Source organism: Xenia sp. Carnegie-2017, unplaced genomic scaffold, assembly GCF_021976095.1.
Source record: "Xenia sp. Carnegie-2017 unplaced genomic scaffold, XeniaSp_v1 HiC_scaffold_19, whole genome shotgun sequence".
In the NCBI taxonomy this organism is placed as follows: Eukaryota; Metazoa; Cnidaria; class Anthozoa; order Malacalcyonacea; family Xeniidae; genus Xenia; species Xenia sp. Carnegie-2017.
In genome coordinates this window covers 12,349,448-12,368,781 of record NW_025813481.1, presented here as the reverse complement: position 1 = coordinate 12,368,781, position 19,334 = coordinate 12,349,448, and the positions used below count along the sequence as shown (strand labels likewise).

Sequence of the window (19,334 nt, the reverse complement as noted above, 5' to 3'; positions counted from 1 at the left end):
GATTGTAAATAAGGATGTTTTAACGCCTCGTTGGCTGATGGCCTGTCTTCTGGTTTTAGTTGTAGCATCCATAACAAAAGGTCTAGGAAAGCAGCATCCTTTATTTCGTCCAAGCCAACATGATTTCCATGTAACAAGTTTTGAAGTCTACAGTCTTCAGTCCCAAAAGGATGCTTCCCTTTTGTTGCAACATAATAAGCCAACATTCCTGCGTTCTAAATCGATCAAACAGAATAGCGTGAATAAACTGTCAAGAATTTAATTTATGTGCCATTTACTAAAGGATACATTTCTACACGTACCATTACATCTGACTATTTTTTTGTAACGTGCTTTATCAACGGAATCTTCATCTTTACAATATGATTCAGGAGTTCCCTTTTTGGAGCTAGTATGATATGTCTTACGGCCACCCTTCAATTCTCGACTTATACCAAAGTCAGCAATCAGAAATTTACTATGTGCGTCTCGGAGAACATTGGAAGGCTTTAAATCCCGATGAAGAATAGGACAAGGGCCGCAGTGAAGATCAGCTAATCCTTTTAACATTTGTCTGAGAATTTCGGGAAAAGATTTTTGAAGATCTTGCAATGTAGAAGATTCCACAAAACTCTCCAACGATTCTTCACATAGGTCTAGTATCAAATAGACATAGTCTGTTCCAGTGTCCTCTTCTAAGTAGTAATATTTCACAACATATTTCGACTCTTTTGCGTTGAATTTGTTCAAGATTTCCTTTTCTTTCTGGGCAATCGTGATGCAGTTATCTCGACGTATTCGTTTTACTGCTCTGCCGTAACCATCCTTTTTCAGTCCCAGATAAACACGGGTTCCATCACTTCCTCTACCGATGCAAAACTCCTCAGAGATTATCAAACGTACATTGTCTACATGCTTGACCTCGACATTGGGATTTCGTCCATACTTGATCAATTTTAAGAACAATTCTTTATGTTTAACAGATTCACCAATGTATTCCCACTCTGATGACAGCAATTAATAAAATGATAAAAGTACAAAATTAAAGTTAAGTAAAACGGAAACAATCAATGAACAGATTACTAAAAAGCTTTCTCATTAGTGCAAACTCTCTACCTTTTTCGTTCTTTTTCTTAATGATTTCTTGCAACTTGGCTTCCATCGAATTTCTTAAGTAATAACGCTCTTCTTCATCGTATATTTGCACAAGACGCTCCATGACGTTCTTTTGGTTTTCTATATCTTCATCTTTTGTGACCATCTCCAGATATGTTTCATATATAAATGTTGCATCTCCCCATTGTTCAAGTTTATCAAACAACTCCGCTAGTTCCCATAAAACAGCCAACACTCCATTCACAATTCCAGCTGAAGTAACAATTGACAAGTTCTTCATGTTAAGGTTGACGAAATCTTTACTAACGTTGATACCACCAACTTTTCTTTGTCGTTGTGGTCGATGATGCTGTTCATGTTGTTGCTGTTGAGATTCAATAAGAGAAAATCCTTTTCTATAATGCTCCAAAGATTGCTTATAATTTTTAAGCAACTTATTCAATCCTCCCAATGCAATATGGCAGAGACATTCCATTTCATCTTTCTTCATTGCGTCCTCCAATCTTTTCATGGTAGAATGAACACTCCCCAGGCCAAGGTATACTTGATGTTCAAAATATTCACTTTCAACTTTACACGAAAACTTTAAGCAATGATTAAAACTGTTCAATCCTTCCTCCCAATTATCACAGAGGGTGTAAGCGTTACCAAGACCAAAATAAACCATCATTTTGACGTTATTCTCTTCGGCATTTTCCAAACATCTTTTGTAGTTTTCAACTGCTGTTCCATAATCACCATTATTCATACTAACATTTTCTTCTTTAAAAAATGACAAAGCTTCTGCTTGACTGCTGTATGAGTGTGATTTCTTCTTAGAATAATGCACAGATTTATCTGAGCTCTCAGTTGTTGGTTCCATATTGCTTCTAGTTGCCTCTGTAGAACTTTCCATTTCTGTTGTCTAGTTAAATTCGGGAAATTTACCTGTTGAGTTTGACTATTATTATCAATTATTAGTTAGATGTTAAAAGCAAATGATCCTTGTAACATTAAAATATATTTGCATGCGCTAAATATCAAAGATTTACTGGCCAATACAATTCTTTCTAATCTTTTGCACCAGAAACTTCGCAAAATTTGTGTTTACTCTGCAAATTTGCATAAATATCAGTAAAATAGGTTTAACGCACTACATACAATACTAAAAAAAAGGCGTTTCAATTTTCAATGAACATTTAAAACGACTTATTTTCTTCAAACATTTGCTTATCTTTATTTATCTTATTCTGTATGTAAACTATTCCAGAACCTTCAAAATTTGATAAATATACCATCTTTGATTAACAACTTTTAATTTGTTGACGAATCATATTAATTTCTAGCCTAAATGCAAAGTAAATTACTGTTCACTAAACCAAACTTCTGAATCAACCAATACAAAAAATTTGGTCCAATTTAAGAGCAGTGTACAATCAGCGTGAAAAAAATTGCTTGCGTGTCAACTTCCACCCACCAGTATATATTTATACTGTCGCCTTTAGCTTTAACCTGAGAAAGTATGAATGAGATCGACCCAAGCAGAAACGTGAATAATCTAAACTTGTAAATAACCATGTTCTAAGATTTCCATAGACACATAACTTTATTACTGGTTGGTAATATCAGCGAAAACCTTAAAGTGTATAGAAACGTTTTACTCGGTATGTTTATCGCTTCCACATTTTTTTCTGATTTAGCTACGTTTATGGCGGAAAATATCTCCACCGCTAATGATGTAGATGGTTCGAAGATTGAAGGCAACTACGACATATAGAAAGAAGATGAAACATTTCATTAAACATTTTACTTATATTCAACTCAGTAACATCTTGACGTGTACCTAGCATTTAATAGTCTAGTGTATATAATACAATACAACTTAGTCCGAAAAACTTACAATTAATTTGACGAGCTTTGAGTGTTTAACAAGATGACAAACTTTGATATTGTCGTCATTTTTGTACGCCTCAGATTATAACCATCAAACTGTGTCGAATACCTGTTTTGCAATATCATCTATTTAAAAAGATCACAGCAGGAAGTACACAGATAAAAAGATTCTTTGAGTATTATCTCCGCGCGCTGCGTAGTGTGAAGAAATTTACAAGTATTATTGTCGGAATAGAAAAAGCTAGAATCCCAATGCAAAAAAGCATAATATATCTTATATGAGATGTTTTCAAACTTTGTTTAGAACGCAGGAACACAAAACAGAAAAGAAAATTTTCTCATACATTTTAACAGTAAGAATCATTAGTTCGTTATAAGTTATAACATACTTTCAACATATTGAAGACGCTGTATTTTTTAGTTACTTTAACTGCATGTAGCTAGAGTGCTCAGTTCCTAATTTTAAGAACGAATAAATGCTTTCAAATATTATGCTATTTCAATAATTTCACTGTTGTTAGAAGAGCAAGGAAGGTGTGTTATGTACTGCAGCAATTCTGACTAACTTTGTAAACTTTTCTATCAATTTTACTATTTGTTATTTATTTTATGAAAGTTTAATTATCAAATGGTACATTAGGTTAACCAGAAACTCCAACTTTGCTGCAATAAAAAAAAAACGTTTACAAATAATTGCTGCAAGCAAAGCAGAGAGCTTCTATATTCTTATGTATGTACGATATCAAGATTTTTATGGTATGTACAACCAGCAAAACATTATGAACGACGTCATGTTAAATTTTGCGCCATTCATCAAGGTGATGAAATGTACAGATGATATGTACAGGCACTTCGTTTTCTATTAGATATTTTTAGTTAAGAAAAAAGAAATTTTGAACAGTATTGTAACAAATCAAACGAAATAGACTAACCAACGGTAAGACAAATGAAAAACCTCTTCAGACTATACATTTCATAGATCAAGTTCAAACATATCTAATAGTTTGTTTTAACAATGGCATTTAGACATATTCGGATGTTCAACAAATTAACGAAAATTTGCATGTGAAATATGAGAAATATTTTATCAACAGCTGGTTAGTATCTATTTTTTATAGGAAATGAATAGTGACATAGGATCTTTTACAGTTACTTGCTAATAAACCACTGTAAAATATTTTATAAAAATAAATAGCACAAACAAAACGTAGTTATTTTTTAGTAATTACTTTATACTTACAAGCGTTGGTCGGTGGTCTACTGATTTCAAATGGCAGTACTAATCAGTAATAGTCGTACTAACTAAGTATTAAAATCCCAATAAGAAGCAGGCACAAGAATATTATACGATAAAAGCGCAGTCTATTTCAAGTATTTATATCGGCTGTCCTGCTCATTTCAAAGGGCAGGAGTGAACACGACTAGCGTGCGATAACAGTAATAGCTCCAGAAACGCGAGTCAAGTAAGAGAGGAAGGGCATTAAAAACATTTGGTTGTTAAGAGACTCACAATTTTTGAAATTGTCTTTTAAAACTGCTAAAAATGAATGACTAGTGTTGTACATAGAAATGGAGAGAATGGATAATACCAGTGTTAGCTTTTAACTTTAGTAGTTGGTTGGCGGTAAACATTGCTTGTGACACAAACCACAAAAATACAAATTTAGAACTCTTACAATGGTGAAAATTAAAAATGCACTTTTTGATGTCAACTACGACTCCAATATGATTATTATAGCGATAAAACATTAATTTTAGAGAAAAGTATGAGTAAATACGATATATAGCAACAATTAAAACACAACTGATCAAAGTTACACAATTGTGGCATAGCAACTTGCTAAAAAATATGACGCTTTCTTCACGTTTCATAAACTTTACAATTTTTTTGGTATTTCATGGGCTTTGTCACTACAGTGTAGACACTCACGTATGTTCTGTTTTGTCATATTAAACTAACAAACTAATATAAATGACATCAAATCGCGAGTATTTTATGTTCCCACAGGCTCACTACAATTTTATTGTGTTGCTGATGTATTTTGAATTTTACTAAAAATGTTCAGAACTACAATTAATGTTGCGATTTAACTGGGAAACTTACTTTTTAATGCGACTTTTCTCTAAAACTCTCTTCCTCTCAAACGAGATAAAATCTCTATTGGCAGGATCTATGAGCCAATGTTTGCAGGTAAATCCATAACGAACGTCAAGACTACCAATCAAATTCCCTGAAATAAAAAATTCGATAAAACATTGTAAAAGTCATATGATATTCAAAACTGCCATGCAGCTGCCTCGTATGATCGTTTAGCATTTTTTGTGGATGAAGCAGCAAATTGATAAACTGAATGATCAGTTTCTGCAGACAGAAATTCGTTTTCAGGAAGAACATAATTAGAAATGTTGACAACAAACAGAATTTTGATCGAAAAATCTCTTAACAACATAGAAACAATACCCAACTGCGACTTGGGAACGCTATGTATCATAAACGAGAATCAAAACTTTACATACGTTTAGCAAATCCATACGCTCTAAGTACCCAAGTAACACGGAAAATCGGAAAGAATTGAAGCCACGTTGAATAGTGGAATGCCAACTTCTTGTTCGGACCAGCAACTCCATATGCTTAAAGCAGCCATGTAATACTAGAAAAATAACAAGAATCTAAACCATGCTAAATTTTTTGGAAAACAATTTTCAACTAGTGGAAACAAACTCTAAAGCTTAATTCCCATTTTGTACTAAAAATTACTTATAACTTTAACAAGTCAGACTTTTCCTCCCTTCTACATTTAGAACGGTTCCCTTTTTTAACATTGCACACTGCACTTACAGTGACTGCACAGTTGCTCCAAGTGAAACTTTTTCTCTAAATATAACGTGCTGCAATATAACATAACTTCTTTGCATGTACAGTATTGCTGCATTGACGCATTTTTATCGTTCAATGCAGTTGAAGATTGCCTTCACAACTTTGCTTTTTTCTTCCATGGTAAAGTTCAATTGCCACTGCAGTCCCAGTAGACGATACATTTTTTTGTCAAGCATGCATACATGTTGAAAAAACACAACAACTTGAACTATCTTTTCGAAAGCTAATCAAAATTTGTTCTGTGGAAGGATTAGGAAGGAGAATCGCGAATTGTTAACCATGCGTAAATGTTGTGTTGTGCTTTTATTCAACAAAATTTTATGTTCTTATATTATACCGTCAAGCTGTTGTGTCTTGACTCCTTTCATAGCTTGTAGTTCTAAATTACATCAGAAACCATATAACATTAGTTGGACTCAACTCATCTGTTCAAGATTAAAATGAACACCAATTTGTACACCAAACCATGCAAAGTAAACCCCTACATACACATCAAACCATGCAAAGTGTACCCCTACATACACATCAAACCATGCAAAGTGTACCCCTACATACACATCATACCATGCAAAGTGTACCCCTACATACACAACAAACCATGCAAAGTGTACCCCTACATACACAACAAACCATGCAAAGTGTACCCCTACATACACATCAAACCATGCAAAGTAGACCCCTACATACACAACAAACCATGCAAAGTGTACCCCTACATACACATCAAACCATGTAAACTGTCCCTACCTCTCCATGTACATCCAGTCTACCGACTTTCAATCTCAAAGCGACAAATGAATATATTTTGAAGGTTAACTAAAGAAAAGAATGCTACTAATGAAAGAAGGCGAAAGGGAGACGAGTTTCACAAATTTACGATGGTACTGTTGCACGATGTTGCATGTTTATGATTAAAGAGTATTGATAAATAAATCATGTCTGAAGGAAGTTATGTTAACTTTGTATTATAGAGAACATTTGGTTTGGGAATTATTTTAGTATATCATCCAATCATAACTGGTTTTATATACGTTACTCAGTAAAAAACCACTTACGAATTCAGTTGGAATTCACTTTCGAAGGTGGAACATCGCTTTTTAAAGATATCTGAAATATAAACAGTGGAAATTAGACAAAAGGAAAGAAATTAAAAGATTATGGAGATATACATTAATTCTTTTCATAAAAAAAAAAACAAGAAAAATAAACAAAGATTATGATAAGAAGCAATAAACTACAGAAAACCAACATACAGCAAGAATTTGACGACAAGTAACATAAGACGAAATGAAACAAGAGCAGTTTCATAAAAAGATCAGAGCGATTCTCACATCACCACATTGTTTAACTATGGTAGGAAATCAGATCTTTAAAGGTGAATACCAAAGTGGAAGGGGGATAGTACCAATTATAAAAAAAGAGAATACAATTTAAGAATATAACTACAGTTATAGCCACCTGTGAAGATCGACCTTACTTTGTGACCAAGGAATGGTTACTGGCAAGATCGACCTTACTTTGTGACCAAGGAATGGTTACTGGGAAGATCGACCTTACTTTGACCAAGGAATGGTTACTGGGAAGATCGACCTTACTTTGTGACCAAGGAATGGCTACTGTGAAGATCGACCTTACTTTGTGACCAAGGAATGGTTACTGGGAAGATCGACCTTACTTTGTGACCAAGGAATGGTTACTGTGAAGATCGACCTTACTTTGTGACCAAGGAATGGTTACTGGGAAGATCGACCTACTTGTGACCAAGGAATGGTTACTGGGAAGATCGACCTTACTTTGTGACCAAGGAATGGTTACTGGCAAGATCGACCTTACTTTACTTCGTGAGCAAAAATGTTGTGAAGAGAGATCTTGCTCTGCATGCAAAAAGTTTGAAAATATTTTCTTGAAAAACATGGCAAGACTTCTGTAAATCAACTGAGACGGGCAAAAATTAAAAGAAAAACAAGTTTTACTTACATTTCCTTTGATGTTAGGTGGAGGTGTCTGAGATTGTATTTTACCGATCTAAAATTGTTTAACGTAAAGTTAAATTCACATAACCACGTGATCGTGACAATTTCCTCATGAACCTACCTCCCATGAAAGCTCTTTTTTGATTGGATCAAATGAATAGGTACCAACTGAAAACATGGAACACAAGTCATAAATGTTGATGAGAAACGTCAATGAAGAGCAATGAAACATCAAACTGTAATGTTTAATATTTTATGAGTGTTTTTACCGTTTGTAGTCAAGTTAAGGTTGAGAACTTGTTTAGGAAATGGAACAGTCACGACAACATTCTCGATCTAAATAAAAGAGGGAAACAATGAGTGAAAAGACTTTGAAAAAGTTAATGTATACAATATTTGACTTGGTATGATTACGTTAGGACGATGTAGTTAGTTTTATACAAAATGCTTTGAGATAATACGTATGAAAAAAATGGACTAGTTTAGGTTATATTTTTAAGTTTATAAATGCAAGAAGATGCAACAGCAGTTTAATAAATTGACATGATTATATATATATACATTTTTACCCATAACTGGTTTTGAACTCATCGACAATTCAAATCTTCCACTTCCACCCTGAAACAATCAAGTAAAAGACGATCATCGAATCAATGTTTTGATTCGCAGAAAAATCAAACACTTTAATTTATTTCAATCAATAAAAAATATTTTAAAACAATTTCAACAGTTGATAAACCTCTTGAAACAAGACACGAGGCTTTGCAAACAATGGTAGCATATTTACTCTAAACAAAAAACAAAAAATACTATCAAAATAGACAATTTCATCATGAAAATATAACTGCTAAAACACCCACCCGGTTGCCACGTTATATGATATTAAACGAAAACGACCATCCAGGGGGACGAATGACAAAATTCGTTCAGACGAAAATACACAGACATTTGAAGTAGTCGGGTTCAAACGCAGTTTTAGTGCATGATTGAAAGAAAAGTGTTCAATGTAAAAAGAAAATTGTTATTAGTCATATGAAGAATAATTTGTCTCCACTTTGATCAGAGACAATCCATATTCAACATTCACACTTACGTACCTCCCATCTTCTGAAGTGAAGACAAGGATGAAAACTGACATCTTCAAGGATATGAGGATTTGTAAAACACATGTTGAGATCTATAATTAATACAAATCTTTAATCTACAGATAAATTCAATTTTAATCTAGAGATATAACAAAGTATCATAAATATACCAGGCATGCCAGATAATTTACAGTTGCAGTCAATCTGAAAGAACAAAGTTGAAAAAAGGTGAAAAAATCTTTAAAATGTTGTACTAGAGAGTACATATAACAAAGTATAAAAAAAGGAAGGCACTTACAGTTCCTTGTATTTCTGAAAATATGGTGGAGCCCTACACAAAACAGAAAATTTTAAGAAATTTAAACATGCCATAAGTTTTCAGTTCGTGCATGTCCTTAGTTTTAATTTAACATCAAACAAAAACAACAAACATATTTTTGTCATACATCTTCCACAAAGGGAACAAGAAATCCAAAGTATTATAATGTTGTTACCTGTTTATCAATGATGGCATCAATGCTTTCGGCTACATCAAAATAAATCTATAACATGAATAGAATTAATTAGAAATACTTAGGACTAATTTGTGATAATTAGAAATAATTGGAACTTATTATGAATAATTAGAACCAACAACTAATTAGCAATATTTAGTACAACTAATTAACAAAAGAAAAAAGTTCACTCATCACATTACATCTAAAACAAAGCATAAAAAAGGATTTTCCTTCAAATTTCTTAATGGAACAATGTGAATATAGCTACGTACCTCATTATTTGCATATTTTACACCAGTTCTCCTCCATGGAGCATTGGACAATTGACCAGTTGGGAGATGACTGCTCATACTAGGAAAATATGAAATATTAAACTTACATTATATGTAGAATGATCATAAATGTGTAAACTAAGTCAAATTTAACTAAATATTGTAGTAAGTTGCATGTAAATAACAACGCAAATATAGAAATGTTTATTGGTTTTACGGATTTGCTTTATATTTATATCTGATCCTTATATGAACAACATATAGATAACTACATAAAAACATGGCTCATATGTTTGCTATAAGGAAGGTTCTTACTTGCTATCTCCAGTCACTTTATTAACAACATTTCTAACTATACTAGGAGGTCTTATCAACTCTTTAAGGACATTTGACTCTGTAGCAAGAGGGAATCCATTATCCAACATCTCTTCCAATAACTGAAGAATATAAAGATATAATATCATATTTTACATTACACACAACAGAAAAAATTGAAATTCATCTATCAAACAGCTAGATTCTCTACAAAATATACTAATCTCAAACCTCATATACAATGACACAATTTTCTTTAATGATTGTTTCAGTACAGTCAGAGAAATATTCTTTGATCAAGTCAACAACTCGATGAAGAAATTCAATCACAAACAAAGGTGGAACTGGAAAGGAATGTTTTCAATTCATCAATAATAATAATCATTAAAGTGTTCACCACATGTTGATGATATGAAGGCTAAATTATTTTTATCTACCACTAGGAATGCCTAATGCAATGCCTTTTGTTAAGTGATAACACTTCTTTGCAATGTAATGCATACTTTTTAAATTAAAACAAGCAATAAATCACTTGATTGGATTAGAGGCAATTGATTCAAAATAAACATTATTAAAACATTAACTAACCTTAATATAAACACAAACCTTCATTTTCAACAACAGAAACAAAGAAGAGATCATGGCGAAATATACTGATGAGATAACTGAATCCTGTTGCAATTACAGGAGGAATGTCTTCTGGAGAAGTAGCCTGAACATAAAGATGATATTTAATTTGTTTAGGAGCATTTTTGTCAGACAAATATAAAATGAGAACCATTCATGAAAGTACCTTAAAATTTCTCAACCAAAGAAGCACAAACAACAATTTACACATAAATTCATTTACCTTTCCTTGAGCTTCGAAGAAATAATCACAAACAGAGCGTCCCAAAACACTTCTCCAATGTTTTTCCAGAAATATATCCCTAAATGTACATGAAAAACATCATATGACCTAGTGACTCACAGTAACCCATTTGGTGTAAAGTTGTGATAACTAAACAATTGAGGAAGCTGAAATCATCAAAATAAAATCATCTAACTGACTTCAACACTATTGAAATTACAGATATCAGGTAATATCTCACGATTTTTATGACATTCTTTATTTTTTCTGAGTATTAATCCTGTCACATGATACTTCTCATAATCTACCTTCACTGGCTTCTGACATTGTTCAAGCTTTCCTTTAATATCTTACTGAAACTAGTCTCATTTTACCTCATTCAAATAATTGTAAAGTACTTCTCACAATAATCACAAGCTGATACGTACAAAACCAACAGAAGAGCTTTGAGAGCAAACAAATATAAAACCAATACATACTGTCACTACCGACTCACCCTGAATGGTTGATGATAAACAAACTGTGAATCATTGTAAAATCCACAGATAATAAAACCTATAAAAATGTATTTCTCCTTTACTTAACAAGCTTAATGGTTATAAAACTATTTTCATGTAAGTTCATTTCGTAAATATTTATTTATAGTATTGCTAACATTTAAACAACATTTAAAAGCGATGTTTCCATTTAAAAAAATTAAGATTCATGTAGTCATCTTACTTGTCCCCAGACCACTGAAGACTCAACGGCCTTTACCAGCTGGCTCACCTAACTTATCTCTAATTATGGTCCTGAAGATTTTCGTCTCAATCCCATGAATTGTCAAGTCAATGAATTGTAAGAGTCCCAAACGGTTATACAATATAACGATAGATGAAATACCATGCACCCTAGTACAAGGAGAGATGTTCTGTTTTAGTCGATTTTAATTTTGTTTAGAAAAACGTATTTCAAGATAGGAATGGACCGTGACTTCCTTCAGTTTTTTATGCACATGCTACAGAGTCCCCGGAATCTACAAACATGCTAAAACCTTAAACATAGACTGCATTTTGGAAAATAACTTTGTTCAAATCCTGAGTTTAATAAATAAGTCTCATTCTACTCGCTACGAACGCCCTGTGCAGTGGGTTAGCGGTTCGAATTTTGAAAGCTGGTCATTTGCATCATACAATACGATTTATACCAAATAACCAAAATGCTGAAAATCTTCCTTCTTAGCAATGTCAATGTACATAATATCCACATCCTTATTGGACAACCCTTTCTTTGATAACGGATGCACTTTTGGCGATGGTTGTTATATTTTTATGTATAAAAGCATAACATTGACTGGTAAAGCCGCTGAATACATTGCCAACAATCGTTCTTTCAACCAATAACTTAGTGTAGAAAGTTGGAGTACAAAACATGAACAAAAGGCATTAAATCGATTCACAAAAACAATTTTGGAAAATACTCTCAGGCTCATATCATTGACTAGGTTTGGTTCTTACATACACCTTGATATTTCGAGCAGACACCTCTTTTCTTCTGGGATTTTCTGTCTATACAACAATTAAACAAGCCCAGAAATATTTAATAAACACTTGCATGTAAAACAAAACATTCAACTGCAGGGGCTTCGAAAAGTTGTGTGTGTGCCATGCTAACTGTGTGGTAATTCACAATAGTTAAACTGGTGTGATAAATTTTTTGATATTTAATTCGATTTTTTTGGTTTAACTGTATCATGTCACCCTCATTGAAAAGTTGGCACATCTGTATAAACCAAGTATTCAATTTTTTATCAAATCTTATAAAATGCTCACAATCTAAAAATTGGAAGCTTCCGAACGTACATAGCTTCCCGACTCCTGAGCCATTTTTTTTTGTAGAGATTAACAATCAAAAATTAAGAAAAAATTTAATTGACAACAAGGAAAGACGAGTTGCATTACGAGCGAGTTGTTGTTGACATAATTATGAGATTAATGATTTGGTTTACTGCATTTGTGTTTAATTTGTAGTTTAAATAGCCATCAAAATAAAAATAATCTGATAAAAATTCTTCTCTCAAGACGAAAAGCTTATCATTAGATAACTGATAACTCACAAATAATTGCGAAAATTGTCTTTTGTAAAGCAAGGCATGAGAAATATGGATGTTTCAATTAAAATAACGAAACCTGGTAGAGTCCCTCGGCAGTATTCATACTTTGAGTTCCGTACACACCAATGATGCACACTACAATAATAGAATCAATGGAAATTAACTGAAAATGTGGAATCTTGAAATAACAAGCAACAAATGACTGAAAGAGACAGATCTGGCGAAGTATTTACAAGACTGAAATTCATAAATGCAAGCTTGTGGCTTAAAACATACGATCTTTAGTCTCAAGAAAAATACAACACAACTAAGCCAAAATAAACAAAAATTAAGCAAGTTTGACTTCGTCATCATTACCTCAACGTACACAGATTTTCTTCTAACAATTTAAAAGCTGCAACAAAAGAAATACTAGGAAATGATCACAACCTCACATGAAAGTGTCATTTTATTCAAATATTACCAATTTCCCCAATTCAATAAGTTGTTCTTTTTATGCATATCAATCTTTACCCTTTCCAGTGTACTGTAGTGACGTACATAAACTGAATAGCGTTCTAGTACATTGAACTCACGCTCGGAGCTCATACGAAAGACTTATATAACGCTAAAGTACAACGGATTTTGAGCACAGATCGAGCAACTCCTTAATTGCGTTACAAGTCATGACATCCATATTATATTGTTATATATAGTTATATGTATTGCTATACATTGTTATACTTGAAGAAATGCTATGTATTACTAAATTACACATGTTAAAATTTATTGAATATTTTACATAACAAACATGATGTATGGAAATCAAATTTAAATTTCATTCGCCTTCAGTTTTAGATCGTTAGTCATTTGAAGACAAAAATAATAGTTAATTATATAACATTGCAAAATCCAATGAAAATTCATAGCAATCTGGCCATGTAATATCCAACTTGGTTACTTAATTTAACTTGCTTAAGAGCCTTAAATTAAAACATACATAAAAGAGGATCTTGAATAGTTGTATCATTGATTTCCTTCTTGCCAATTGCTTTCCCATAAACCTCTTTTGCAGACAATAAAAAGACTTCATTCATGCGGCACATTTTAGCTTTAAAATGAAAACGATAATGTTCTTGTTTTCCCATTCGTCATTTGATCTGACCATTTACACTTAGGATAAATAATGCAAAGAAATAAAATAAGTGAAATGAGCTGCTAAAAGGATTAATAACTCTAATCGAAAACTCTCTTGTTTTTCTAAGCAAGCATTTTTCGCAATTTCAGCATTAATGCATACGACGTGAAAGCATTTGCTGACTTAAAGCAAAAGATACACAATATTTACTATTGCATATGTGTTCTTTACAAGTTTGACAACATAATAAGCTATAAGCTTCTTTTTACCATATGATAAAATTATGCCAAAGTCTCTGAATCACCATGATTCGTAGGTACTCGTCACTATCTTTGGATATCGGACAAATCGTTAATCTCGTCTAAAGATTTTTGACTATTGCTAGTACTATCACACATGCTTGAACCGTTATTTTCAGTTGCACAAAGTTAGAAAATGATGCACCAGATACAAGTGAAGAGATTACGGTTTTTGGTAGAATATTTAAGAAAAGTGACACGTACACAGAATTTGTTTGTTCTTACATAGCTATTTACCGTTAATATCAGCGTAATCAATAACAGCTTCGCTTTTCTTTCCCTTGCCTTCTTCACGTTTTACAGAATATGCACTGTCTAAAAAATGTTTGCAACCGCAATATACAGAATTCAAAACATACATGCATTAAGTACAATAAATGAAGAGGAGAACTAGAGTGAAAATAACAAATATAGTGTAATGGACCCCTAATTTATAGCTTGGCCATCAAAAATGAAAACTCATTTCTGTGTCTTACTTGGAAAACGTTTCTTTAGAACAGGTCTTGTCTTCCATTCACTCAATCTTATGGTTCTGTGAACTAGAAGAGGCAGTTCCTTAAAAAGTTGAAGAAAATACTCTTGATAGTTTCCATCTTTAACACATGATGACAGTTCTGGACGAGATTCATCATGCCAATGCTGGCGAACGTTTCGTAAAAATCTTAAGCAACCTAACCATGTAGAGTCGGATACTTTATTGAAATGATTAAAAAATTCAGGATCGATACGGTCCATCCAATCTATTGAAAGGTTTAACTGCTCACGAAGATTTGAGGGAAGAGAATGTGGAGATGATGTCTTTATTTCTGGTTCATTCCCAACATCACACAGAAAATCGAAATTCTCCTTATCGGTTTGTAGATAAGGGTGCTTTAACGCTTCGTTGGCCAATGGTCTGTCTTCCGGTTTTAGCTGTAGCATCCACGATAAAAGGTCTTTGAGCGTGGCATCCTTGATTTCGTCCAAGCCAACTGGGTTTCCTTTCAAAATGTTGTCCAGTCTATGACGTTCAATTCCAAAAGGATGTTTCCCCTTTGTTGCAACATAATAAGCCACCTTTCCGGCATTCTATTTTCAATAAAAAATGGAGTTAATTTATTTGATACTTGCTAAAATATAAGTTCAGTTCGAAAAAAATCAGCAAAATGTTCTCCAATTAAGAGTCGTAGCCATAATTTTTTAGAGCAATCTAAATGAGAGACATACAATCGTAAAACCAATAAGGCAATAACAACAATTCATTATCATACATATACATGTTTTTATATTTTATACAGTACAATTTTTCTTTCGCCACTATATGACTGTACAATGGAGGTAAACAAAAATTTTATTTAAAAGTGATAATGATATCAGTGGCAGTGATAATGATATCCCTACCAAATACAACATTCAAATGCAAAAACGACATTGACCTGTTGTTGAACCTTTATTTCTACTTCAAGAACTTACCATAATGTCAGACTCTTTTTTGTAACGAACTTTATTAATTGTATCATCTGATGCGTTATATGACTCTGGAGCTATCCAATATTTAGCTCCTCTTTGTATGCTCCGATGTGTCGAAGTTTCATCAGATAACATATGACTTACACCAAAGTCCGCGACTAGAAAATTTCCTTGTACATCTCGAAGAACGTTTGATGGTCTTAAATCCCGATGAAGAATAGGACACGGACCGCTGTGAAGATCAGCTAAACCTTTTAAAATCTGCATAAGAATTCTAGGAAGTGCTTTTTGAAGATATTGCAAAGTAGAAGATTTCACAAAACTTTCTAACGATTCTTCACACAAATCTAATATCAAATACAAATAATCTGTGCCTGGTTCTTCTTCAAGATGCCAATAATTCACAACATAATTTGAACGCTTGGCATTAAACTCATTCAAAATATCTTTTCCTCGTTTGGCTAACTCCGCACAGTTATCTCGAAGCAATCGTTTTACGGCTTTTCCGTATCCATCGTTTCCGAGTCCAAGGTAAACACGAGTTCCATCACTTCCTTTACCAAGCAGAAACTCTTCAGAACAAATAACCTTTACACCATTTACAAGTTTAACTTTTCTTGGATTTTTCTGCCCATATTCTTCCATCATTCTGAACTTTTGCTGGTGCATTATTGATTTATCATAACATTTCCACGGTTGAGACAGCAATTCTTCAATTAAAAAGTAAAGTAGACTATTTAGAAAGGAATATATCAATGTATCAAGAAGCAATTTAATTTTCTAATTATACGCACATTAAGAAAATGTGGCTATTAGACAAGATTTGAAATACCTACACCACTTTGGCCGTTAAGGTGAACTGAATTTTATATTTAGCTACTAAATAATAACATAACATAACAACATGTTTGCCTTGTCTTGAGTTTATTTATATTAACAGCGTATTTCCCTGCTTCCAAACACACGGATGAGGGATATTTAGTTCAAAGGACGTTGAGGGACATTAGGATCTTTTCACTTTAAATGTGGAAACATTGAGATTGAAAAATCAAAGATGAAAGCATCTGTCGTGGTGAAAAGAGTTCGGAAAATTAAAGAACCTAATGTGTTTAAGGTTACCTTCTGAAAAGCTTGTGTTCATCCAAAAGCGTTTATCCAAATTATCGTCTGCATCTAAACACATGATAAAGAAAATAAACGTGTATATCACATGTTACACTACCCAGTTTTTGTAAATTATGAATAAAAAGTCGCTCCACAAACGGATAAAAGACTAAAAAAATGTCGGTCGGACTAAAATTTTGGGATATTTGATCCAACAAAGACACAATAAAGTTGGTCCCATGACGTAGAACACTCCCCCTCAAACCTTTTATATTTCATTGGATATAGACTGCTTTAAACAACCATAAATATCCATGTACTAAAAACATAAGCACCAAGAAGGATAGAATCATATCAATATTTCATATTAACTTTCGCCTTGTTGAGGGAAGAAAATTTATCTTTATCTGTTTGTTATTGTGATATCTATACAAATATTCGTCCTTACTTTATTGCATGAACATAGCTACTAACCTCTATTGATTTCTCCTGCAATATAAAGAAGAAAAATTGTTTTTTCATTTACATATGATACGTCAATACAGAGACAAAAAACTCGTAAAATACTAATTTTGATTAAACCGTTAGAGAACATAAGTAATAAAATATAATATGATTAAAAACATATAAACAGTAACAAAACATATCTTCTTTGTTTAAACAAGACAGGTTCAATGAGTCATGTATAAATCTACATAACTTGTATTATGTTAGATCGTCTGTGATCTTGGTTTTGCAAAAAATTGCACCATTTTTGAAATAGATGTTAAAGTTTGTAAGGGGGGCCAAATTTCCGAAGTGGGACCATATTTACTAGGAAGTATTGCTCCTGTGGAGACAAATTTCTTAGGAAATGTTCATTATTCATAACCATGTACATTGCTGATATTGGAACATTCAAAACTTTATCGACAAGATAAACACTTTTTGGAGTGTGAGGGTCATACTTTGTCTAACTGTAAAAATCCTTACAGTTAATCATAAGCTTTGCACTAACGTTAACAGCCTGGGGGACTGGGAGAGCTGAAGCCCCTACTTTTTGCAAAAAATATATTTAGACTGAGCTGAAGTCATTGTTTAGAGGTCTTTTTTAAGACGCCATAGTAGAATTGAAGACTTAGCCCCGGACTTCATAATGTTGCTTCGCCGTCACTGCAAACACTTACTTCTTGTTTATCTCCACATCAATATTAGTATATGTTAAAAATATATTTGCGTTTGAACCATTTCATAACGTCAAAGGGGATGCTGGAGATAAAATTTTTAAAATGGTTAGCTTCTTCATGACAATCTTTGATGCACTGATAAACAAACATATCGCGACAAATCAAACGCAGAAAATTTACACTTCGACTGTATAACCGGAATAACTGACTGACTAGGTTGCATTTTTTACACTTAGAGATTTTAGAGATTGATTAGCTACATCATTGACAAAAAAGAAATATTTTAATCGTTAACTTACTAGCAAAGTGTTCTTCCAGATCTGGAGAGGATTTCCAGTCATTCGACCTTATGACTTTGTGCACCAGAAGAGGAAGCTCCGGGAAAATTTGCAGGAAATACTTTTTATAATTCACATATTGTGATAGATGCGGACAAGGCTTATTTTGCCAATGTTGGTCAACGTTTCGTAGAAATCTTAAGCATCCTGCCCATGTAGACTCGTACTTTAGAGTTCTTATACTGTCGTTTACTTCAAAGTTGATCAAATCTTTGACGACTTCATCATCGATACGCTTCATCCATTCTGTGGAACCATGCAACTGCTTATGAACGTCTGAAGTGGGAGAATTTTGACTTCGTGAATGTTTCACCTCCAGTTTGTTTCCCATATCACATAGCATGTTAAATTTCTCTTCATCTGATTGTAGATAAGGGTGCTTTAACGCCTTATCGGCAGATGGCCTGTCTTCAGGTTTTAACTGTAGCATCCACAATAAAAGGTCTTTGAGCGTGGCATCCTTGATTTCGTCCAAGCCAACTGGGTTTCCATTCAAAATGTTGTCCAGTCTATGCTGTTCAGTTCCAAAAGGATGTTTTCTCTTTGTTGCAACATAATAAGCCACCATTCCGGCATTCTATTTTCAATAAAAAATTGTCATAAACAGTCAGTGGTGGATACTAAAACCTTAAAGATTAAATCTATTTGCGATTTTCAGAACTCAACAGTAAATGTGCAGCTTAAAAAAATCTAAAAAATTTTCTCCAAATAGAATTGTAGCCATATATATGTATCAAAAGTAATCTAAACAAGGAATATACCATTGTAACTGTAACACGATTGATAAAAATTAATTTATTGCTATTTAAATTTATAGGTTGACACTATATGACGATACAATCGAGGCACAGAAAAAAATTGAGGTAAAATCATTATCACTACCAAATACCAATATTTAATTGAATGCAAATAAAACATTGAGCTGTAGTTGG

At 33.0% G+C, this 19,334-nt stretch overlaps 2 protein-coding genes across 4 annotated transcripts in view; both read right to left on the bottom strand.

The window, feature by feature from the left end:
• The window catches only part of LOC124438153, a 281,486-nt gene that overhangs the window by 236,963 nt on the left and 25,189 nt on the right, over positions 1 to 19,334 (bottom strand). The window contains exons 29-42 of the mRNA XM_046988148.1: positions 18,364 to 18,979; positions 17,373 to 17,387; positions 16,914 to 16,967; positions 15,798 to 16,504; positions 14,822 to 15,413; positions 14,583 to 14,660; positions 13,287 to 13,323; positions 13,006 to 13,064; positions 12,338 to 12,384; positions 11,334 to 11,392; positions 10,838 to 10,916; positions 10,594 to 10,699; positions 10,219 to 10,331; positions 9,988 to 10,109 (exon numbers count right to left, since the gene is read on the bottom strand). Coding sequence (XP_046844104.1) covers positions 9,988 to 10,109; positions 10,219 to 10,331; positions 10,594 to 10,699; positions 10,838 to 10,916; positions 11,334 to 11,392; positions 12,338 to 12,384; positions 13,006 to 13,064; positions 13,287 to 13,323; positions 14,583 to 14,660; positions 14,822 to 15,413; positions 15,798 to 16,504; positions 16,914 to 16,967; positions 17,373 to 17,387; positions 18,364 to 18,979 — 2,684 coding nt within the window. The remainder of the gene's footprint in view (positions 1 to 9,987; positions 10,110 to 10,218; positions 10,332 to 10,593; positions 10,700 to 10,837; positions 10,917 to 11,333; positions 11,393 to 12,337; positions 12,385 to 13,005; positions 13,065 to 13,286; positions 13,324 to 14,582; positions 14,661 to 14,821; positions 15,414 to 15,797; positions 16,505 to 16,913; positions 16,968 to 17,372; positions 17,388 to 18,363; positions 18,980 to 19,334) is intronic.
• On the bottom strand, positions 51 to 6,661 carry LOC124438167. Of its 3 annotated transcripts, none has more exons than XM_046988180.1 (8): positions 6,593 to 6,661; positions 6,183 to 6,224; positions 5,485 to 5,618; positions 5,072 to 5,198; positions 2,975 to 3,093; positions 1,096 to 1,999; positions 303 to 983; positions 51 to 215 (listed from the first exon to the last, which is right to left on the bottom strand). In XM_046988180.1, the coding sequence occupies exons 6-8, from the start codon at positions 1,988 to 1,990 to the stop codon at positions 157 to 159; spliced, it is 1,635 nt and encodes a 544-aa protein (XP_046844136.1). In that variant the 5' UTR covers positions 1,991 to 1,999; positions 2,975 to 3,093; positions 5,072 to 5,198; positions 5,485 to 5,618; positions 6,183 to 6,224; positions 6,593 to 6,661; the 3' UTR covers positions 51 to 156. The 3 variants fall into 3 exon arrangements, with proteins under 3 accessions (XP_046844136.1, XP_046844137.1, XP_046844135.1); XM_046988181.1 differs by having other exon boundaries at positions 2,975 to 3,076; XM_046988179.1 differs by lacking the exon at positions 2,975 to 3,093.